The following is a 24433-nucleotide window of genomic DNA, read 5'->3' as shown; positions in this document are numbered from 1 at the left end:
CAAAAACATTTGAATCAGTTGCTTTTCAGCAGTTTCTACAACACTGAGCTCTGTTCTCTGTAAATGTAACTGAAGTGGCCACAATTCAAATTTTAAAAGGCCCTCTATTATTTAGCCAACACATGTTCTTACAAAACATATGCAGAGTGGGTTAGGTTTTAAGTGCAATATTCACAAAGCTGTGAAGAAAATGGATGCATTTCTCCATCAAAATGGTAACATGTAGATAATAAAGTACAAATGAATAATCACGTCCATCTGTGATTCTCTTTGAAAGACCATTAACAGAATGGTTTAATTTGTCCTGCTCCAAAGATGCATGATGGATTATTATGCAAATCCTTGTGTGGAACCTGAGAAGGAAAAAACAAAAGACTATAAATCTGAGTTTACAAAGTGATGTGCGATTAAATAGCAATTCTTATCATTACTGTTTTGTGTTGTCTTATAAATATCTTATCACTTTCTATCAAAAATATGCTGACAGTAATCTTACAAACTTATGAACAGAAGGTTCCTGACATAAGATTTTTTTAGACCCATCACACTTTTATAAAAATTATTTTTCACTCACACAGTTGTGCCTTGCATACTGTTATATGTAGCAGCTTGTTTCTCTGTGGCTCTCTGGCACCATCCTGTGTTTCACTAAGAATAATGAATTCTGTTTAGTTACACACACATCTTGAAAAAGGGAGGGGGTGGTAGAAGAAATTACCAGTAGACAGCTAAAGTAATGAAAACGAAATTTAATTTAACCTCAAAGCTACTGTTTCATAAAGGATCTGGTGACCACCTCCACTCAGTATTGCTGCTATTTGTGCTTTTGAATAAACTACAGCAAAACTGCAAACAATTAGGTTAAAACAACTGATTAAAAAGACACAAACAAACTGACTGAACAGGTACTTAAAAAATTATTATTATTACTTAATAAATTATTATTAATAGATTTATTACTATGAGCATAAAGCATCAAAATGTTCACATTTAATGTTCACAATGACCTCCGGCCTTCAGAAGCTCAACATACAGCACATACAGTACTTACAGTATATATATGTTTATATGCACCTGTGTTGAAGGCTCTCATCCATTTTTTTACTGTGCACATTTACTTTTGATTTCATCTTGTATTTAATTTGACTGAAGTTTGTAAACTGCATTGAAATGAATTCTGTGCCTTTTTCCTTCACATGATGAGCCATGACTGTGATGAACAACAATGAAGTCGCTGGTAAATTCATTAGAGTCATATACACCTAGGGCCCAATCATTCATTTTCCCCTCATTCGCACATTCGGCGACTTGTTTGCTGAAATAAATGCGAAATAATTTCTATAGAAACATTCCATTGGACTCCTTCCAGGAATTCTTCTCACTAATCCTGTTGAGTGCAGTGAACCTCACAGGGCCTGTTGTGTAAAAGACTCAGGTCACACATGAGTTTTCTTGTGAGGGCCTGTTTATGTCTGTTCTACGTACAAACTCTGGATACTTTACCACTTTAAAGGTATTTTGGACTTGGACGCTGATTTTTAAATCTCGACCCCCTCAAAAAAAAAGAAAAAAAAAAAAGAAAAATCTAATAATGAGTATTCTGAAATTTGTTGACATACTGCAATGATTTTATGGGATATTTTTATGTTGCTAAGTTCATAAGAGAGCTCAACTGTTTTATTTCCTTTCATTTACATTGAAGTCTCACTCTGAATATCTGAAATGGAACTACATTTTGTAGTGTCAGCAAGCAAATTGTCTGTATTGAAATTACAAAACAATGTTTTAAATGGAAAAAAGGATTTCAAGATTTCAAAATTCATTTGATTAGTGAAATTTCTAGATGTTAATGTATAAGCTTAATCTTGCTTCAGTTATGTATATAGCTAATTTATTTGGACCTTCAGTAACAACAGTAGGAAGTAGAAATCTTTGGGAAGCGCTCCTCAACTTTTTCTTTGGTGTGACTGAATAAAGGCTCCCCTTAACTCTACATAATGCATGTGCTTACTGTCTGCAGTCACATGCCAGGCCACTGGAATGCATCAGGAGGGCGGTTCAAAGACACAAATGTAAGCATCAGGAGTTTTCTCTCATTACAAAGCTTCTTTGATGAATGTGGAGCTGACCTGATGAAGTTTTAAAACAAGCGGAAAAAGACACAAGAAAGTTTGAGGTTTTTTTTTCATTTTTTTAAATCTTTCTTTTAAAAAAAGGGTTTAAAAGACATAAAGCGAAGACGACTATAAGCAGTTAATGCAACAAAGATGTGATACTGTATGGGTTCTGCATGTCCACAGTACTTTTTTGCCATCAGTGTTGAGTCACATGAAATGCAGTCATGTATTGCACTGTCTCGTCCACTTAATTATTTCTTTGTGTTTGACGTAGTTAGTTATTTATTAACAATTAACAGATGAGTATCATTATGCCTTAGGGGCATTTTACTGCCCTTACAAAGAAACCAAACAAATTCCATTTACTACAAATTGCATAATGTTAACATCACCGCTAGCCTTCTCCAAAGGCCCAGTGAACACAATTTGCTAAAAAAATCTGCATTACTTCTGATACTACAAAAAGCTATTTGGTGGTTATTTATTGTTGATTACTGTAAATTTCACAGACATATACCCATTGGCAAAATAAGTAATCCTTCCTCCTTTCCTCCTTTGTAGAAGTGCCAATATAACAATGTACAAAATGCATCACAGCAAGTAAAAAGTCCTTCTTTCAAGGATTGTACAATAATTTTCTTGTTCATGATATGTAGTGGAGCAGAAGTATAATGCAGCATCAAATGGAAATACTCAACGTTGTAGCTCCAATGTGTAACTTCTGAAGTACAGTAGTAAATGTATTCTATTAATATTTACCACTGAATATACCAGGGTGAATATTCAAAGAAAAAATAAGAGGACATAGTTTTTATAACTAGATTATCAAGTCCCACAGCTGCTCTTTCCTCAGCTCACATGCACAGCAGAGTGTGTCAGCTGAGACCCGACTGAGAAGTTTGATCAATGGAACAAAGAGCTGAGAACAGACCCTCTACAATAACAAGCTCCAAAATCTGAAAACTGTATCTTCTGGTTGGACTAAAATGATGAGCCCCCATTACGATTTACACAACAGATCCTGGCTGGCCCCCTGGCTTAAACCCGGACCTGTCTGTTCATTTATTTTATCACAATAGCTCAGATGAATCAATTAAATTGTTTTCAGATGTTTCTGTATCAAAATTGTTATCAGAGCTATTCTGTAAATGACATTTGTTATATATCAATATAAAATTTATTTGTCTGTACAATCTGTCTGAGGCAAATCAGATATTTTGTATCTACCTGTTTCTTTATTTCTTTTCTTATTAACTCTAAGTAATAAATCAGACAGACTGTTGGTACCAAGAGGATATAGGCCTACACAATTTATAGTCCCTTCAGGCAGTTCCTTGGTATTTACCCAAAGCTCAGTCCAGCTCACAGCTCTGCTGTCAGGTGATCATCACAAGACCAGCGCCTTAATCCTCCTCTGCTCTACAAAAGCAAGAACAGAAATTACAGGCTTTCTTAATGTGCATGTAACCAACTGGAACACAACATGATTGGGCTTTAAGTGTTGGTTCCACAGATGTTAAAACTATCACTGAATCTAATTTGAAGATACGCAACTGTGGACCGTAGCAGACTGAGATTCCACACTCTTCTGGGGGCGGACTAATTGTCTATTTTCTGCTGATAGTTGATGTTCAAACTGATTTGTCACCACTGGCTGGAGGAAACAAACAGGAGAAATATGATGCACGCATTGGGTCTTGGCTTTCTTTGTTTACTCCTCTGGCCTGAGCCTGCAGAGGCTCAGTTTCCTCGAGTGTGCTGCACAGTCGAGGGGATCCTGTCCAAGCAGTGCTGCCCCTCTCTGGGCTCAGATCCCGCCAACGTGTGTGGCTCCCTGTCCGGTAGAGGAAACTGCTCTGCTGTTCGAGTAGACAACAAACCCTGGGGAGGACCATACAGGCTGAGAAATGTTGACGACAGAGAGAGGTGGCCCACCAAGTTCTTCAATCAGACTTGCAGATGTACTGGTGAGTCAGAGTTTCATTAAGATGCTGTTTTTGTGAGGAAGTACATTCAACTAGATGATAGCTCATGTCATAGCCGGAACAACAACAACAACATCAGCATGATTTGCCACATTTAGTTGACTCTCTGTGTTGCAGGTAACTTTGCAGGGCATGACTGTGGTCAGTGTAAATTTGGCTGGACCGGACCAAACTGTGATCAGAGGAAAGCCCCTGTGGTACGTAAGAACATCCACTCCCTGACCCCTGAAGAGCTCGAGGAGTTCCTCAACGCACTGGAACTGGCTAAGACCACCACCCACCCTGACTATGTCATTGCCACCCAGCACTGGCTGGGACTCCTGGGACCAAACGGAACAGAGCCCCAGGTTGCCAACATCTCCATTTATGACTTCTTTGTCTGGCAACATTACTACTCTGTCAGAGACACTCTCCTTGGTAAATAAATATTTTCACATTACTTCACATGAAACTATCAGAACTTGTTAGTTTATGTGTTTGACTGTGTTTATTAGAAATATGACAGGATTATCATGAAAAGGTTATTCCACATATTAAAAAAAACAATACATTTAAGATGGACAAGCTATGTTTTCCCTATTAACGAAAATATATATTTAAATATTAAATATATATAATATATGTATGTGTGTGTCTGTGTGTGTGTATTTTTATGTATTATTATTGTTCTACATTATTATTGTTCTGTAATACAATATGTATTATTGTTGACTGAGGATTTAATGATCAGCTTTTCATGAGAACAAAAGGTAATTTGTTTAGTCACATATGGATTAAATAGTCTTCATTTTTCTTTTACATATAATATTGTGTGAGTTGCATACTGCCTTGCGATCACACAGACCAGCTCATCAGACACTTGGTTTCCTTGTAGGGCCTGGTCGTCCATTCAAAGCCATTGATTTCTCACACAAAGGACCGGCATTCATCACCTGGCACAGGTATCACCTCCTCAGCTTGGAACGAGAGCTACAGGTATGTGTAATCTTCTAATAATTAATCATCTGCATGGAATTAAACTAATTTATGCTGCCATGGCTGGATAGCAGCAGTAACACTATTATTTATTATTATTGGTTATTGTTGAATACCAACTATTGGTACTTCACAGTCTGTCATATTGTTCTTATAGAGCACAGCTGCATAAACATTTTTGAGGAATTATTATTTTTTCCTTTTGCAATATATCCATTGAGTTTATGAAATAATAACATTTTAAAACCACAAATACTTAATACAGAAAATATAGGATATATCATAGACTCAATCCAAACTGTGGAAGTCTTACAGTGTAACAATCAGGACTAGGCATCAAAAGCCCACATTCATGACCAAAACAGACATTTTCATACTAATGTAAACTAATATCTACAAAATTGGTCTGTTCCCTACAGAGACTGACTGGCAATGAAAACTTTGCCATCCCTTACTGGAACTTTGCCACAGGGCAACGTGATTGTGATGTATGTACCGACTCTATGCTGGGGGGCCGAAACCCAGACAACCCGTCCCTCATCAGCAATCAGTCCAGATTCTCCAGATGGGGGGTGGTATGCAACAGGTCAGAACAAAATATTGATTGGAGGGAAAAAAGACGCAGTGATTATTGGTTGCATTACGCTAAAATAAACCTGTGCTGATTGATGGAAATCAGTGAGGCATTTTAATATTCGTCATCTGTTTTCTCCTCCAGTTTGGATGACTACAATCGTCTGGTGACTCTTTGTAATGGCACCAACGAGGGCTCCATTCAGAGAGGGATAATGCAGGGAGGTAACACGTCTCTGCCCACCATGAATGACGTCAGAAGCTGCCTTGGAATCAGAGACTTCGACAGCCCTCCATTTTTTACCAACTCCTCCTTTAGTTTTAGGTATATCTCTAAAATAATACATAACATCTAAAATATATAATGGAAAATTGATCATGATGCTAAATTTATACCTGCTATTTGATTCATTCTGACAGCAACTGTCTACACTCCAATTCAACTTATGATTTATTAGGCTTTGCAACAGACTTTCTGCTTTGTAACTTGCAGAAATGCTCTTGAAGGTTATGAAAAACCAGATGGCGAACTGGATGAATCGGTCAACAACCTGCACAATCTCGTCCACTCCTTGCTGAACGGAACCAGCGCTTTGTCTCACTCTGCAGCCAACGACCCCATCTTTGTGGTCAGGATCTGATTTCATGGTTTACTTTGAAACGGCACGGTGGGCTTGTTGTCATTTAAAGTCACTGTGGCGTTTCTGGTCGTTTTATCTTGCAGGTGCTCCATGCTTTCACTGATGCCATTTTTGATGAGTGGATGAGGAGATTTGCTCCATCCAACACCACTTTCCCAGATGAGATGGCTCCGATTGGGCACAACAGGGACTACAACATGGTTCCCTTCTTCCCTCCAATCACTAACGAGGAGATATACATCACGTCTGAGCAGCTGGGATATTCATATGCCGCTGACCTGGATGGTGAGCGCCTTTTCAAAGGAATGAATGAATAGTTTCGAAATATTAGGATATTAGCCTATTTGCTTTCTTGGCGAGAGTTAGAGAATATGAACAGTAAATGTGAAGCTACAGCTAGCTTAGCTTAGTTAACATTAAGACTCTAAATGGTGAAACAGCTAAGCCAACATGGGCATTAAGCATTTTCTGAGGTTTATTTGCCCTTTACATTCTCTTCTACACAAGTCAAGCACAGCCATCAAGTCTAATTTTGAGATTTGAGAATTTCTTGAGAATGCATGGGTCTCTTCTCTATTGTTACAAAGTTCAGTGTTTTGAATTTGAAATTTCTACAAGTACAAGTTTTTGTTGCAAACCACAGTAAGTAAGCTCGTTTTGAAGTCAGAAGAATTAGCTGAGTCACTGACGTTGATTCACAGCCTCAGCAAATCAATCAAAACCCTCTTTATTATGTTGGAGCAAAAGTTTTAAACATCTCATTTTGAAATAACCACTGGAATTTACTTTTTTTCTTTTTTTTCCTGCTACAAAAATGTTTCTTTTAATATCGCCACCTGTGCTTCATCTTTACAGATGCAGGGGGGCCGGCCGTGTTTGTGCTGGGCTCCACTCTGGGGGGAGTCTTCATCGGTCTCCTGGTGCTTCTCCTTATCTTTGTGCTCTACCTGCGCCAACGGAGAAACAGAGGCTTTGAACCTCTGATAAAAGCAGACTTCACAAATAGAAAGTACACAGAGGAAGCATAGATTCCACCTGTTGTTCTGAAATGCACTTAAACATACCTAAGATAAATGGAGAAGCGTGTCTTCAGTGTTCTGTGGGCCCTACTTAGAAGTGAGAAGAAAATTATATTCCTGTAAATGAACGACACTTTCACTTCTTAGATATTAAATCTAATTCCATTTAAGAACAATGGTGTGAATCACGTAGTATCCACTGAGAAACATTAATCGTAACTCAATACAAGTGAGAATAATCAAAATCAATGTGTAACTTTGGCAAGCTTACAAAAGCATGACCTCATTTCCGTTAGTCTGTTCCAATTATGTACATTTTACAGTTTCTTTATGACACTCACCACAAATGCAAGTCTACTGGAATGTTTTTAATAAATATTTATTCTCAAGAACAGTAACAAAACACAAATGCAATCATCTTAATTGCACTGAAAAACAATAAGGCATATTCGCTCAACTTCTTCACCTCACTTAGTTTGAAATTAGATTCAAACTCCAAGCAAATGTCACCACATTAAGATCTGACTTCACACAGCAATGCATTGATTGTAAAAAATGTTGACCAATAGCGCTTCCTGTTAACTCTATTTTTCAGGTAATTTGTCTGACCAGACATCCATTTTCAATATTTTATTGCAAAAATATTACCATTTAAAGTTCAATGATACAAAACATAAAAAGGGCATCCTGTAAGATCAATATTCAGAATAAAGAATCCTTTTAAGTGACACGCTTGACTTTTTTTTTTTTTCCTCCATATTTTTGTTCTTGCAACATGGATGCAAAACGCTGATGTAAATGCAATAATGAAAAGCTCAAGAAATATTCATTGATAGACTGCTAAGGGCATAACACTGGTTAATTCCTTGGATATGAAAGCTTAGCTGGCCCGGTGGTTATGGAGCTGACGGGCTCTCCGAGAACAGTGGACGTACATACAGGCTGGTTTTGTCCGCCCCCCTCAGCAGTGCCAGGCCTCTCACATTCTCTGTAAGTACGCTCTACTGAGGAGCTTCACTGGAGCATTCAGCCCTGTCCAGTCTCCACAGATTCTCATTTCACAGGTGACTGTGGTCGGCTTCAAGCCTGTCTGTGCTGCAGACATAACCATTCAAGCTTTACAGATAAATTTAGGGGCCCTTTCTTTGCATTTCCAGTAACCGCTGTGAGCTGTTTGCTGCTTCGTCTTTTAATAAGTCCCTCACCTTTTACATAACCGCGATAGTAAAATTTCAGAAATGTCAACAGTTAACTTGACTTTTTCAGTTTTTCTGTCAGTATTTCAGTTCTGAGCTTTTCAAACCCTACAGTGCAAATTTTATTCTATTCAAACTGTGAAAGCAGTTGGAGGATAACCTTTGGCTATTCAGTCACATATGCAAAAAGTCACAAATATTTTTTTTTGTTCCTCTTACTCCTGTATTTGAAAGTTCAGAATACAGAATATTAATATCCAAAATAATATCCGGAATATTTGTGGAAATACTTGTAGATTATTGTGAGCAGGGGGGAAAAACTAGGACCCAATTACTGTTTTTAAATATAAAGATTACAGCAGCACAAGAGTTGACGAGTGATGGTGATTCTGTACTGAATGGGTGTTCATAGTGTAATGACCATCTACACAAACAGAAGAAAAAAACCCCAATAATTTCCATTAGCGTAAGAACCATTTAAATATATTTTTGAAAAAGTTGATTTGTGGATTGTATGTCATTTGGCCGTGTGTGCCTTTCCACAAAGGTCACTGATGTTATAAAGTGTTATGGAACAGCTCACTTAATGCAGACATACACCCATACTGATAAAACAAATAAATTATTGATTAATCACTGTAGAATTAGTATAAGAATTTGTTTAGCCCTCTCTGAAAGGAACTGGTGTGCACTCCACAGCACCACAGAACCAGCATCACTTTGATAGCATTACTGTATATTTGTGGCACCTTCTCTGTGTGTCAGTAATCGCTCCACACGAATTCTGTCCAGGCTTTCTGCTCCTGAAGCCAAGCCTTAGAAACCAGCATGATATGAGAATATTGTGCAGATAATACAAGGCAAATGAGTATATAAAATGTCAATCTTATCCCTTAAACAGAATGTGACTTTTAACACAAGGCGGCTGTTGAGGAGTTTCAGTGGATAGCTAAGAGCAGAGCAGATCCAGGTCCTCTTGCCAAATTTCATTATTGAAATTATGGCAAAACATAAGATGAAGGAATATGATAAATATTCAACTGCTTCTCATCAAAAATCAATAACTGACGCATGATTTAATGACTATGAAACAAGGATTCAATTAAAAGTTGGAAACCACATGTTCCTGAATTTCATCATTATCCTTTGCATTTGTTTTAAAATATAATGTTAAACATATAATCAACTTAGTGTGCCTCTTTTAGGTGCATGAAATAACCACATTCTCAACATTTTTCAACACACACACACACAACAATTTTGCATAAAAAAAAAAAAATCAAAACAATCAAAGTGCGTGTTATATTTTTCCACATGGAGACCTACATTAATACCTGCCAGATGTGCAAGAAATCTCTGAAGCAGAGTTTGTTGGGTCGGCATCAGTGTTAGATGGTGAAATGATGCCATAAAATATAGAGTCAAAAGATGGCACTGCATGATCTTTGGGAAAGTGGGAAATCACGATGCATGACTGCTCTCTTTTTCAGAGCAGACTCCTCTAGCCTTGAGGCTGGCAGCCTGAATACTGTCTGCTTCACTGTCGCTCCAATCTGCCTGAATACAAAAACTGCAAAAAAAAAAAAAAAAAAAAAAGAGAGGAAAAAAACCCTGCTGTCCATGTTTAGCCAGTTCCTCCAGCATTATCTCCATTGTCGGTGGAGTGCCAGGGCTGAGAGGGCCAGCATGGCTGGCAGGGCTACAGAGGGAGCACGGAGCGGGTCAGAGTCATCCACAGGACCACTACGGTCAGCTTCCACCACTGGGGCTTCAGTAGCAGCACCATCCATATCTGTGGGGCAGGCTTCTGTGCAGCCGCTGCCACTGCCGGAGCCGCTGCCTTCATCGCCTGCAACACCACCACAACGTAACGCAAACCAGAGTGAGCACATCACTGAAAATGTAACAGTACACAGCACCTGAACTATCTTTTACAATCCTTAAAAAAAAACTGTTGCTGTACAGCTACAATATGCAACTTTTCACATTAAAGTTACAGCTGTTATATTGTTTTGTTTCATTTTTAATATTAATACTGGATCAAATGACCAAGTGTCTGTGAAAGGTTCATATGAACCCACAGACAATAATCACCTGTCTGCAGTTCCATTCACTTCCAGGAAGCATTTTGGTGTCTTTTAGCTCATTGCTTGTATTTCACAGTCTGTAACTTCACTAGCAAAACAGAGCTAAAGAACACACACGTGCCCCATTAATACCACTGCTGCTCTGTAACTGCTGGCTTTTTAAAAATGTCATTGTTTGCTAACATTCTGACCATATCAACTTCAAAAGTGATTGCACATACTGTTCTTGTTTACAGCTTGCTTCTGGTGGCTATTTGTGGCTATTTCATACCACCTGTGTTAGATATGCTCAGCTCTTCAGTACTTTTGGGTGTTACTAACGCTGATTACCTCTACCTGAAGGTTAACTGGCTATCCAACGTACAGATGTCATAAAGATGAGTGACAAATTGATGCACGAACTTGATCAGCCAGGGAGAGCTAAAGAATATAAATCTATTTTCCGTCCTAAGGTGCAAGTTGTCACCAGTGTGTATGTTGTTAAACTGCTTACTTGAGTCCTGAAAGTAGATATCATTGCCGTTGTAGGCATTTTTCAACTTGTTGGTCATCACCCTCAGAGCCATGATCTGCTGGCGGATGAAGGTGTCTGGGCGGGTGATGTCCACGCCCACCTCTGGGTTATTCACCTGGTTGGTCAGTCCATCCTTTTGAACTTCAGGGAAATACCTTTCAGGTTAAATATACAACAAATGAAATAAATGTGAAGTATTATTTTTAAAAGGACAAATGCTTATTAGTAAAGAAGAACATCTGGCAACATTTGGAACGTGACAGACTCTGAGCGCTGCCACATGCCACGACAGTTTAGAGTCTCATAGCCAGAAGTCCTGTGTTCATGAGAAAAAAACAGAGAAAAGCTGAGGGGGCGCTTGAGAACAGCTCTGCGAGGTTATAACAGTGTTGGCAAAAACAACATCTGACCCAGTCACGTCGGGTAGTATTCTGACATTTCTCCAGGGGAACGACGTCAGCTGCCTTCATTGCTGCTTGATAAATAGGCAGCAGGCTGTCATGTGAGGACATTCCACAAGCCGTCTTACACGCCAGCATTTGTTTCCCATAAGCTCAGGCCAGTCTGGGTAATATACACCCCTGAAATCTCGGCAGACCAGAAGATGTAATGTTTGACTAATTTCACTGATGATATTCTTTCCTTTTTGGTCACAAGAAAGTAGCAGCAGCTTCCACACGCTATAATAATGCACAAGGTTTTTAGCTTGAAGGGTTACTCAAAGAATTTAAAACATGAATGCTGAACATTTTTTGATCATACACCTGATGTTACGAATAAAAGCAGCACAAATCAATTAACTGTGACCCCAGCCATGGCTGTGGGAATTTGGAGAACTTGTGCAAATATTTCCCTTGAAAATGAAATCAGATTAACTGCGATACCACAACGGCTGCACATTTTAAAAGAGAATGAAAACACAATTCTATAAAATAACAGACAAAAAAAAAAAAAAATACAAAAAGCATCAAAGCAAATGGTACCAAAATCATCAGCTACTGCATATTTAAGAGACCATATCCTGCTTGTTTAGCTGACAGATAAAAGTCAAAGTATGCCAAGCTCTTGCACAGCTGAGTGTAAATCGGTGAAAGAAAATAATCTGGGGCATAATTCTAGGATTAGACTGATTAACACGAGTGAGTCCAACAGGCTTTGGAATTTTAATAACCTTTTGTATTAGCCTGCACTGGCCTCGGGCGCTGGCGCACTTACCTGCCCTTGGTGTGTCCATTCCAGCACTCGTCATCGCTGGCATTTCCAGCGGTCACTCTGTCCTCCACGCACATCGCCTCGGGCAGGTTGGACCAAAATTTCTTAGACAGCTTCAGTTTCTCTTTTATGTCAACCACCTTAGGCAAAGACAAGAGTTGTTACAGGGGAGAAAGAAGAAAACAAACAAACAAAAAAAAAACAAATCAAGTCTGTCTTCCTATAGAACAGTCACAGCTCGCAAAATGTACAGTATTATTATACAGGAAATACAGATGCTAAAAATGAATATCATCTAAAGGTGAAACATTAAGCGGATGCAAATTTATAACCAACATGGAATTGATTAACACAATTCAGACATTATCTACCTTTATTTTTGCTGTAGGTTCCTCACAGCTTTAAAATAATATGAGAGAAAATACAGACACTGAAAGATATCCTTGAATTTTCTGGCATATAAAAAATACAGCACAGCATCTGTGTCCTAACTGAGATTTAGTCTTGTTTTTAAAAGTGTCTGTTACTCCCATCTGTTTTGTAAACTCATTATAAAACTTCCCCACCTCCACTTATTAAGACGTCTTATCAAACGGATTATAAATCATGGGATTTAACCTTGAGACATTTTCACTCTCCAACTTCAAAAAAAAAAAAAAAAGATTTGGGTTTAATTTTCCCTCTGTGTTGACTATCGAATGTTTGCATCATGAAATGTAAGACCATGCAGGCTTGCAGCAATAATTTCAGCTTGAATGTCAGACTTAAATGCTCCTTTGCATCCCGGCCATGTGACACAGTCAGATATCGTTTCCTGACTTGAGCCTGTTGAACTCCAATCTTTCATCAAACACAGAATTTGACATATTTCACTGAAGCTGAGGGAAAGCCTGATAGCAGCAGGTTGGCCCCATTATCTTTTTCCGTCTGACTTGCTGTTGGCTTACGTGAAATTGTAGTGAACCTGAGCAGAACATGAAAGGTGCTGTACTGACTGTGTGACGTCGCTGTAGGCCCCGACTCTGCTTTTGATGTGTTAATCCTGTCACACTGATGCCAAAGCACTTCAGCAGCTGTGATACTGCCCAGAGGGTCAAGGCTGCACTCAATGCAAGAGATTGACTGGCAATGTTTGACTAAACCTCACATATTTAGTTTAGTTTAACAAGTGAGAGCTTCAGAGTTTTTCTTAGGATCAGCCGGTAAAAAGTGGAAATTCAACAATGTTTTAGTGAGGCAAATATTTAATTAGCTCCTCCACTAAATATTGTAATGCCAGACAATTATTAAAAATACGTTAAGTTGTATATAGTTCAGTTCATCTTATTTAATAGGAATGACAGTGTCTTAATGATTATCACACTTCATGATATTCTCAACTGAGCAGTACTGACACAACGCTGCTCTCCAATCCATTATACAGAGCGGCTAAATGTCGAATGTTTCCCATTTCAGCCAATCACAAGAAACCAATAGTCTTAGCAGTTCTATAAAACTCCCTTCTGAGAAAGATAACTAAAAGAAATCCACTGCAATACCTGAAAGGTCGAACGCTTAAAGGAGAAAAGTTTAAAAAAAGGTTGAGCCTTTTCACACAATAATAAATATGCCTCTGGGAAAAGTCTGCCTCTCACTTCACTGCGCATTGCCCATGAATAAATAATAAGACTGCATCAAGCAGGCCTGGCATGCAACCAGCTGCAATGAACACTAGATGGCACTACGTCTTTGAGGAAGGGGGAGATGAAAGCGACAAGGGAGAAAATACAGAGAAAAAAAAATCCAAACCAACTATGTTTACCAATGATGTTTCTAGCACCTTAAACTCCACGTTCACATGAATCTCACTGTAGAGACTGCATTTTCCATAGAAACAAACTGCAGCAGAGTAAGAGAGCAATGAAGGACTTCGTAGAAAGAGGAAAAAGATCTTTATCTATTTCTATCATTGCAGCACAGTGATAGTTTGTGAGGAAAGAGAGGAAAGTGTGTATGGAGCACAGATCTTCATTATAATCAGCCGCTTGTTACTGACAGGGTTGAGAGTCTCATAAATAATCACAAAGACAAAACACATCCCCGTAGTCTCACATTAGGATATTAAATTGCATTTGTTTTCACCCTGATAGCTTCGTCAAGCCCTGATGATATTAAAGGTGTATCGTTCTGTAATAAAGGCTGACAAGGAAGTCGGTCGCATTTACTCACTGGATGTACAAGCCATGGGCATTTAGATTATATTTTGTTCCTGCACATGATTTCATAAACCTAAGCAGAACATTCAAACTTTGCAAACATATGGATCTAAAAGTATTGTAGGTGCTGAGAAAAGACAGGCACAGATTTTAAATGCACTGACTGTACAGATGGTTTTCACTGAATGAATGAACACTGACAGAAAAATGTTTTGAATATGACAGCTGAAAAGACAAATCGCCACACACACTCACAATTAACACACAAGCTTTTCATTGTATAATAATATAATTATATATCTCAGTAGCTGGTGATTCAGAATCTTTCAGATCAACTGGGTTAATAAGAAGAATTTCACAGGCCAGACAAACCACTTGAGAGCACATTAAACTTCCTGAAAAAATATATCATGTGAAAGATGAAAAAAGGGTTACTTTATGTTGCGTCCCCTTTATTTATAAACAACACAGAAAAATGTAATAAAAGGTTTTGGACAGCTATAGGGACATTTTACAGTACAGTACTGGTAGACAATTCTACATTCATAAGTATATATTTGTATTTCATATAATTAGAATGCTGTTTCATATAAATATATCGTCCCTAACTATCTTTTTTAACAGTATTCTTAATACTGTTGTTGACAAATAAATAAACTGCTTAAAACTAAATTACAGTGTTAAATATGTGTGTATTCTTATAGAAGTTTTGGTTTGGCCTTATTTCTTTCTGTTCTTTTGTCTTTCTTTCTATCTTTTTTACTGTTTTTGCAAAATCTTCTCATAACTGTTTCATCACATTTTTGTGAGTTTAATGGTGTCAGCTTCTATCACATACGGCATAATAAAAGAAAGTACAGAAAAACTGAATATATTTCCTACCCTGCCAAGGTCTTTATATGAGGGAAGCTTATCCTACAGGGCTGTATGTGGCCTTGCTCTCTTGCTGTTTTATGCATCACATCATCTATATTCTATGTTTCTTAAAGGCATGATATATAATGTCCCCTACAATTCTGTCAAAATGCATGCCAAGAAATGTTTTACCTGTAGTAGAATACTCTACTTCACATTGAGGTGACTATGAAGGCTCTCAGTCAGCCAATATCAGAGGTGACTGGATTTATGAGTTTAACTATTTTAACAAATTTTAATTCATTACAAACCAGAAAATCCATTTTCCTGCAAATCATATTTCACTAGATCACCAGATATGATATTCACATTAGGGTTTAAAAACATTGCAAGTGTTAGCAAATGCAAAATTGTTCCAGGTTTGGAGGTGCTAAAGTTTTCAGAGGTTCAGCTGGACAATTTAGATATTTCTCTCACACATTGCATAAAAAAAAAAAAAATGTGTGAAAAGGAAAATTCAAAGGAGAAATCTGGTGTTATTCTGTATATTCAAACCCCACCGCAAGAGCAAAATCAACACTGCTTTATTGTCTTTTTCAATATTTCTCGACCCAGGCTGATTGGTTATACATATATAACATATTTTTTAGCAAATGTTACCTAAACACGAGTAAATAGTTCTTTTGTTGAGGACTATTTTCAGCAGTGGATTGATGCACATTTGGTGCTCTAGCGAGTGTTTAGGGTAGCAGGGACCGTTTATTGCAATGAAGGCACATGTCAGTCAGTGCAGCAGTGTGGCTCACTGTGTTTTTAATAGTGTTTGGACAACAGTGGAGCGCTAATGGTTGGATTCATTTTGGTCTTAATGGGACAGAATAAAGATGAAAAAGATGACTTTACCTATCTTGTGTTTAGCTAAAACAAGAAAAGAAAATTATTTATGATGAAGAGTCATTTTAAACCTTCAGGATGAGTCACAGTCGCAGCAAGTTGTAATTTTCCCCTTTTTCTCTTTTGCCCTTTGTCTCCCTGCTTCCTGTCATGAACCATATATTACTTCATTGTGTATATCCCTCTCTTATGCTCTCCCTCCCTCTTTTCCTCCCTCCCTCTCTTTTCCCCTATGCTATGACTCTGGTCTCTTCTTTCTCTGGTATTTCTCCCCGTAAGTGAAGGTTTCATGGCTAGCTGACCCGTGATCTTAAGCCAGACTCCTTTTCTACAGATCATTGTGAATAAAGCTCTTGGATCCTCTCTCTCTCAACTGTGATATAACAGTAAAAGCTCAATCATCTCTGGACTGTATAGCATCTGTCCTCTCCCATCTTTTCTCCATGTCTTCACCTGGGTTCAACTCCAGCACCACAATGGAAATGAGCTGTCATGCGTGATTGTAATTGCTCTTAATTGTTCTGCCACACAATATATGATTAATCCTTAAATAAATATTAATTTAATCATAAAGGTAATCACATTCCCTCTCTGTTCCTGCTATTTCTGTCTCTTCAGGAACAGGAAAACAGGAAGTTTACCAAACAGATAAACCACAACAGGGAAGATTAATCGAGCAGTAAACAGCACTGAGAAGTGGCCTGTGACGTACAGCGGCTCACACAGCTTAGTGTGCCGTGATCCAAACATAGCCTCGCCTTTAAACTCGGTTTTATTTTTTTCACCACAAATAAAATCCAACCAACCACACTGGATATACAGTACAATGTTTACCCACTGTTGAAACGTCATTAGCTATCTTGAATCGACAAACATGAGGAAATGTTTGCAGAAAACAATTATGTCCAAAAACAACACTACGAGCCAATGAGATAATGGTGTTAGCAGGCTTAAAGTCTGTGTGTCTACAGACACTCCAAGTATTTATCATCAGCTTTGTTTTTGTGTACATGCAGCCGGGTGCGCACACAGCCAGGTTATGGGTTTTTTCCTGTGTGAACGTTAACAGGGTGGCAGCTGTGTGCCGCCTCTCAGTTCGGCACAGAAATGTGACTGAAGTGTCCATGGTTTTTCAGATGTCCTTGCCTATCCTCAGACCAAAAGCTGACGTGTCACTGGCTTTGAAGCCGCAGTCACACTCTCAACGTCAATGTCAGGGCCCGAAGCTCTTATCTGGCCGTGGGACAATGCCCAGACATGCTATCTGCCTTGCAATAAAGAAACAGAAAACCGAAAAAAAAAAACAGAAATACATTGCCAGACTATCTCTCTAACTTTTAATCCCAAAGCACATCACACTCACAATGACCTACAGTGTTCAGTGTCTCCCCTGGCTGTTCTGTTGGCTGGTAAATCTCCCTTCCTCTTGCTCCCAAAATAAACGCCTTATCACACATTCCGCTTTGTGCTGGTTAAAACACCTCTATCTTGTTAAATTAACAGACCTTTGTCAAGTTACTTTGTGGGGATGTCATCGCAGCTTGACACAGAGCATATCCCTCTGCTGCAAGTCTGAGCTAAATTAGTGCATGTTCAATCTAATCATAGACTCGGCAGCAGGTCTCGCCACTAAACCACAAGGGGCAGACAACTCCTCGATCAACTTATTTTCCCTGGCAACTGCTCCTCCTGTCTGCGTTAAAATAGTTTTTCATTTGATACGAATGCAGTTTTCTTCCTGCATCTCAATTACAGAGGTCAGGGAGTCGGTTCTGCTTATACCAAGACCTTGGCCATGCCATGAGTCTCCCTGACCAGTGACCACTTTGAGGACAGACCGAATAGTTTCTCACAAGGAGGAAGGCCACTGTAAGAATAACTCTGTCTCTTCATCACATTCTTCATCAAAGTCATAGTGTAGACTGGGCCAGTCCCTAAAACCAACATGAGCTGCTCTCTAAGTCTGGGTGTGCTATGTGTTAATGTACCCAACAGATCAACTTCTACAGTGTCGAGTATCAGGGTGCTGAGGCCCGGAGGGTGTATGTCCCCGGACAGAGTTATTTAATCTGGTGTCTAACACGTCATAAAGTCCTCCTCATTGGTTCAGGTCCACCCATAAACAGTAGATTCTCTCAACCAAGACCTGCCATCTGGCTCTAAAGCATTTTAAGCACATTAAAAATCAGCAGAGTAGAAATAATATTGGCTCTCCCAAAGCATACAGAGCAAATGACCTCTGTGATAATGTTTTGAGTAGCGGTTGTCTTCCTTTTGTCAGGTCTCTTTCGTCCTTGTCTGGAAACGTTCACCTCAAAAGGTGACAGGCGGTGCTGCTCGGAGCAGGTAACTACCAGAGTGCATGTAGATGTAAGGCTGTTTTCATCCAATCAATATCCATCAACGGAGGGTCAAAGCAAATAGGTTTCCACTCTGTGACTTCACAGTATATGAGAAGAGAAAGACATCGCCCAGCTGTTTATCCTGCACTACTCACACAGATGGAAATGGTACACCAAAGCAAATCATGGTTAGAAAACAGCACAACCGCTTGCAAACAAAAGTGTGGTTTGATGTGACAGCGCAGTGGTGGTTTCTGTCCATCGCTGCCGGGCGACAAGCCATGTGTCCATGATAAACCCATTTTTAGCATCATTCTGCGGTCCATCGCACTGTTTTCAACTCTCAGCTGGAGCCGCCCTCCTTGTTTCCCTTGATTGCGGCTGATTACGTCCTAGCATAAATCTGCCACAGCAGAATGCTACAACATGATTTAACATGGACAGCTCAACAAAGCCTGAGTCAAGGCAGTGCGTATATCTTTCTTATATCTTTTGGTGACAGCACTGTCAGTGCCCTCACTGCGAGATGGTTATTATGCTGTTTCCTGGGAATGGATACTTGACATACAATGAAACTCTTATTGTTATTCAACACTGTTATTTTGCATTTGTTTTGATTGTGCAATAGCGGAAATGCTGTGAGATCTAACTTAATGGTATATCTGACAGAAAGTCAGCACAGGATACTACTGAAGCAATAAACAAATACAATGAATATTTATCGTGTATCAACGTTCCACAGAAATACTGTACAGTGTGTTGATGTAATTGTACAAGTACATTATATTGGATTTCCTCCCATACTGTCTGACTGAGTTGTCAAATTTAGTTTTGATTCCTCAGTGAGAAAAAGCTGAAGAGCGAATCTAATCGCTCAGCTCTGTGGCACCCTGGAGGTATAACTTTATTTTCAACTTTTGACAGTCTTCATAACTGTTGTGGGAGAAAATAATTCATCATGCTTTTAATTTAATGTGACGGTGAAGCTCTGTGTACCTTGAAAAAACACGAACGAGAAAGAAATAATGCTGGTTCCAAAAATAGCAGAAGCTGTGTTGTTACAAGAGAAGAATAATTGCAAACCAATGACCACTTTGGTCTCTTTAGCATAATTTGATCAGGTTTGATCACTCCGTTGAATAATAATAATATTCCCCAAAACATATCACATTTCAAAAAGCACCCAAAAACTAATTATATCTTCAACTAAAAAAAAAATGATGCAGCTATCCTTGGTGACTTCAGGGACATTTGGAGTAACGCAGTAGTTAAAACAATGCTTTATTTGTCCTAAATAACAAATCTCTGTATGTTTTTGCAGCTCATGTAGTATTTACATAGTGTCAGTGTACACTAGGACATATTCAGTGGCCCATTTTACATAATATTGCCTCAAACCATTTGTTCATTCCCATGGTATCTACATAGTTAGCCAATATGGTGTATCATAGTGAGCAAAATTTATCACACAATGATCCCACAGTGAGAAAAAATGACAGAATATTGATGAAACAGTGGTGAGTTTGCGCATGTGATTTGCCCAGGGCTACGGCAGGAGAAGTTTGAAAAAGGGAGATGATTAAAGGGAAGCTATGCACTGTGGAGAACAGAGCAATCATCGGCAGGCCTGCTCTCTCCCTGCTGCCCCTGTTCCCCAGAGAGGAAGGCAGCCTATAGTGCAATGGGGCCATTGTGTCTCATTACTGTATCGACACATATGAAAAGCAGCAGAGCCTTTATGGCACTGGCATTAGTTGCTGAGAAAGAGGAGATGATGTGTGGAACGATTTTAATATAAATCTTAAGCTGTATTGTGGAAAAAATAAAATAAAAAATCAATAGTAACTGCTTGTGGCCTTGAAAAAGGAGTTGTTTCGATTATCGTTATGATGATGGCATATAAAAAAGGGAAAAACTAAAGCATTTTAGCTAAATTATCATGAAATGGTCATTTTCCAGTATTTCCTTTTCTGTGCAGTAGTTGTAGTGGTTATGATTTCTTAACGTTTATTTGCAACTGCAACAACGTCTGGAGAGGATCTGGTTGGCTACAGCTCCAGAAACTCCAGAGCCCATTTACACTGGTCATTTCAGATGTCTTATATTAGCACAAGCCCTGCTTCACTCTCATCTGTGGCATCTGTGACCTTTGATTTTGTTGGGGATTTATTTCTTTAAGAATGCGGCCAAACTGTGGATTCTGCATCTGGTTCAGATCCATCTCTAAATGTGGTCTGCTGGATCCGCTCACATTCCATTGCAATGCATACTGAATGCTTTTACAACTTAAACATTACACACCAAAATTCAACAGGCTTGTGTTCATGCAAAAGTGATTTGACATACATCCAATAATAAGGCTTCTAACAAAGAGCAGCATCATAATTGACAATATACATTATAGTTGATTATGGCTGACTATAAATGAAGAGTTTACAGTTGGATACTAAATGCTCAGAATTCCAAGGTCAAGGTGCACCTTCATCCCTTTCACTCTTAGCACAACCAGATAAAGCAAAAAGAGCCAGGGGCATATTTACCAAACTGCAGAGCAGTAACAGAGGTAAACATGCAGCTTTGAGATACTGACAAAAAGACAGTAAGTCGACCTTTGATTTGAGATTGAGTTTTTTGTCTGATAATCTCAGCACATCATATACTATGTTTATCTGCTGCACTTGTCAACGTGTTTTATCTTTTTGGCTATGTGTGAATGTCACACAGTAACCCCTACTCAAATGTAAATAAAATTAACTTCAACAGAAAAACTAAACCACGTAGCCATTTGCAAATTATCAATCACATGACTGGCTGTGAGTTGCTCTTCAAAGTTCCTGCCATGCCCACCTGTTTAGAACTAAGACAAATGTGTCTCATCATTCACTTCCATCACGCAACTGTTTTTTGGCTCCTAATCGCTTTCTTTGTCATACAGACTGAGGTTTCAAGTTTACTTTAGACCACATTAGGATTGGGAAGTGGTGTTAGCTTCACCCCACGCATGCATGGAATAAGTCAGGATTTGTCTCAGAGAATAAAGCAATCAGGTGAATTTTTTAATACATGTGCATTTTTATTATTTCTCCATGTTTCTCTCTTATAATTTCTAAATATTAAAGAAGCCACAATGTTCTAATTCTGCCTGTCTCCTTGAAAGCATTACTTGTGCTAACTTGCTACCCAGTGAACTGTGGCTGATAAGTATTCTATTGTTGTTGCACCTTTTGACTTAATACACCATGCATGATGCCTTTATCTCACAACAGGACCAAGGTCATAAAGCGCTGGTGTGCCGTGTGGCTCTAACTTCTGTTCTCTGAGTGAGATGTGTCATTATATGGTCAGCCCCTTCGCTGAACGATGCCCTTATATCTGACACAAAGCGCCTGGAGTGTAATGTGGGAGTGTAAAGGTGAGACTTTTCACTCATGTAATCAGAGAACCACTCTCACAGCCACAATTCATCCTCTTCGGTGGATGTAGTCATTTGTGGTTACTGGTTGCAGATCCCAGAGGTAGATTCAAAACAAAGTGTGCAGTCTTGGCTGTACAAGAATTTGTTGTAATAATACAACAAAGAAGAGGGACTCATTTGTATGGTTAGACTCCCACACAAACTGGCTGTTTTTAGAACCTTTATTTAGGTTCTGGGAGGCTGAATGCTCTTTTCATGACAAGCCCTCTGCCACAATTACGTACGTCGATAACTGAAAGCTGTCCAGTAGAATTACAGTGTGATCTGTGATCTGTTGGTCACTGGGCAGCTCCACTGGAGCCGCTGGGGGGTTATAGGTGCCAACAGTGAGTTAACAGAGTGGGAGGTGTATGCCATCTTTCAGTGCTCTCCAGTCTGGGGATCAAACTGATGAAACATGACATGAGCACATGAGTGTTTCATTTCGAAACAAACTAAGCACTGGAAGAAAAAAACAAAAACAAAAACGTACTGCCATTGCAGATATCAGTCATGATTTCAGTGGGACATTTAATTCTCACTGAAAACAATATAGAGTTTAATCACAAAACTATGGAAAGCGAATTACACAATGATGTGATGATGTTTGTTCTAAGTTTTTCTTCCTTATTCATTAGGTTATGTAAGGAAGCAGAACTGAAACTGAGGGGAATAAAGAAAACATACAGATCACTGATTTTATGCTGATACTAAAAATGTCCCTCAATGTATTTTATGTCAGTATCTTTGGTTAAACTGCAAATTACCATATTGGAAGATTATACTGCACAACACTGTGCATGTGTTATGCGCATAAAAATGTGCTAAATGCTACTGTGGTTGGCAAATCCTAGAAAATCCCAATCTCAATTCCTGGCATTCAATCCTGCCCCACATCAGCTCCACCAGCAATGTCTACTCAACCAGCGATGAGCAGTTAACTCAACATGTTTAAAGACCTGCGGGTGACTGAGTCAGTAGGTATAAGTAGATAATGCCTCTGCATGTTGACTCTTTTGAGACACTAATGTGAACTTGGAAAAACAGAACATGCAGTACCACCACTGCTGAGTGGGCACAAACAACACAGATGCACATATGCGACTGCCTTTAGGTGAAATACAGAGTACCTACATGCCATGTAAGGGTACTTTTCATATTTGCAGTAGGAGAAATGGAAGCTACTGTCTCTCTCACCTCACCAACAGTAAACAGCTGTTCGACTGAGAAAACAGAGCTTTGACATCATGTCTGCCTCGGTAAGCGTTTTATGTTTTGGTCTTCGATATTTAAACTACATCACAAAGATCACTAGAAGTTTGACTGGTGTGTGTATCTTACAGATGGTTAGCTTGAAACCTGAGAACCTGATCATGAATTTAAAACAAGAGGAGTTCATCTCTTTCCAGTAACAAACATCACAGAGTCACTAATGAACCTTTTCTATTCATGTTTGTTTTCCACATTTCTCTGGTAATAAAACATTAAAAACTGCTCGGGTCACACACAAAAACAGTCAGATCAAACCTCCATGTCCAGGTGGTGCTGAGGGATGACGGTTTCACAGCAGTCAAATATTTATGCTTGAGTGCCACAGACAGAATTGTTTAATTTACGATCAAACAATACCCCAGACTATGATGCCACATATGCACTTCTAGACTATTTATTTTTGTGTGGTCTTTGAGAGAATCTGTGGAATTTACATAATTGCACAGCTTGGGCAAGAGTCTGTAGATACAAGAACTCAGAGAATGGAGCTGTGGATAGGCCCACTTTACTTCCATTAAGCTGTATCCAAAACAAGAATGTTTCAGTGGCTTGACATGCTCCTGGACTGCACAAATATAATGCCTGGGTCAAGATTTTGGGAAAGGAGTGGTTGAGCCTTTTCCTGTCAACTGACTTCACAAACCACACATGGATGTTTTACTCAGTGTTTCCTACTGAAGATGGCAAAGGATGAGAGGAGGAAAAAGGGAAGACTGTGTGCATGAATATTCAGCTTCACTTAACATTATAAGAGTTCTCCATGTACAAATTCTATGAAAGAATAACTGATCCTGACAAGAAAGGGAGCAGAAAATAAATGAGGTATTATATTTTCCCCCACATGCCGTATTTAAAAAAGACCCAGCGTGTGGCTTGATAGATTGTTCTCTGCTTTTTGCACCTTTTATTCATTCAGTCACACTGTTCACACGCTCACTCCTAATCATGGCGGGCTGCAGCCCATGTACTGGATAAAAGCAAGGAAAAACCTTGGGCGGATCATTGGTCTCTCGCAATGCTAACAAACATAGACAGACAATCACACAGTCACAGCGAACAGCACTTAATTGACCTGCATGGCGCGGCTGTACGAGCGCCTTGA

At 39.0% G+C, this 24433-nt stretch overlaps 2 protein-coding genes across 2 annotated transcripts in view; one reads left to right on the top strand and one right to left on the bottom strand.

The window, feature by feature from the left end:
* Positions 1–3143: 3143 nt before the first annotated feature.
* Positions 3144–7786, top strand: dct (dopachrome tautomerase). The gene is made up of 8 exons (XM_046404346.1): positions 3144–4084; positions 4220–4519; positions 4977–5077; positions 5497–5663; positions 5796–5975; positions 6144–6279; positions 6375–6576; positions 7147–7786. Exons 1-8 carry the CDS (start codon positions 3745–3747, stop codon positions 7317–7319), a joined length of 1599 nt encoding a protein of 532 aa, XP_046260302.1. The 5' UTR covers positions 3144–3744; the 3' UTR covers positions 7320–7786.
* Positions 7787–8582: 796 nt separating this feature from the next.
* LOC124067198 (glypican-6-like) overlaps positions 8583–24433 on the bottom strand; it is a 75588-nt gene continuing 59737 nt past the window's right edge. Inside the window, exons 7-9 of the mRNA XM_046404345.1 lie at positions 12323–12459; positions 11087–11262; positions 8583–10355 (exon numbers count right to left, since the gene is read on the bottom strand). Coding sequence (XP_046260301.1) covers positions 10150–10355; positions 11087–11262; positions 12323–12459 — 519 coding nt within the window. The 3' untranslated portion in view covers positions 8583–10149. The remainder of the gene's footprint in view (positions 10356–11086; positions 11263–12322; positions 12460–24433) is intronic.

Source organism: Scatophagus argus, chromosome 11 (genome assembly GCF_020382885.2).
Source record: "Scatophagus argus isolate fScaArg1 chromosome 11, fScaArg1.pri, whole genome shotgun sequence".
In the NCBI taxonomy this organism is placed as follows: Eukaryota; Metazoa; Chordata; class Actinopteri; family Scatophagidae; genus Scatophagus; species Scatophagus argus.
This window is presented reverse-complemented; position numbering and strand designations above follow the sequence as displayed.

What these genes read in the sequence shown, in the direction of transcription:
- dct (XM_046404346.1), top strand. Translation starts at nt 3,745, where the DNA reads ATGTTCAAACTGATTTGTCACCACTGGCTGGAGGAAACAAACAGGAGA. An exon ending in GCTTGGAACGAGAGCTACAG is followed by an intron (nt 5,078 to 5,496) that starts GTATGTGTAATC and finishes TGTTCCCTACAG; the next exon opens with AGACTGACTGGCAATGAAAA. An exon ending in TGGGGGGTGGTATGCAACAG is followed by an intron (nt 5,664 to 5,795) that starts GTCAGAACAAAA and finishes TTTCTCCTCCAG; the next exon opens with TTTGGATGACTACAATCGTC.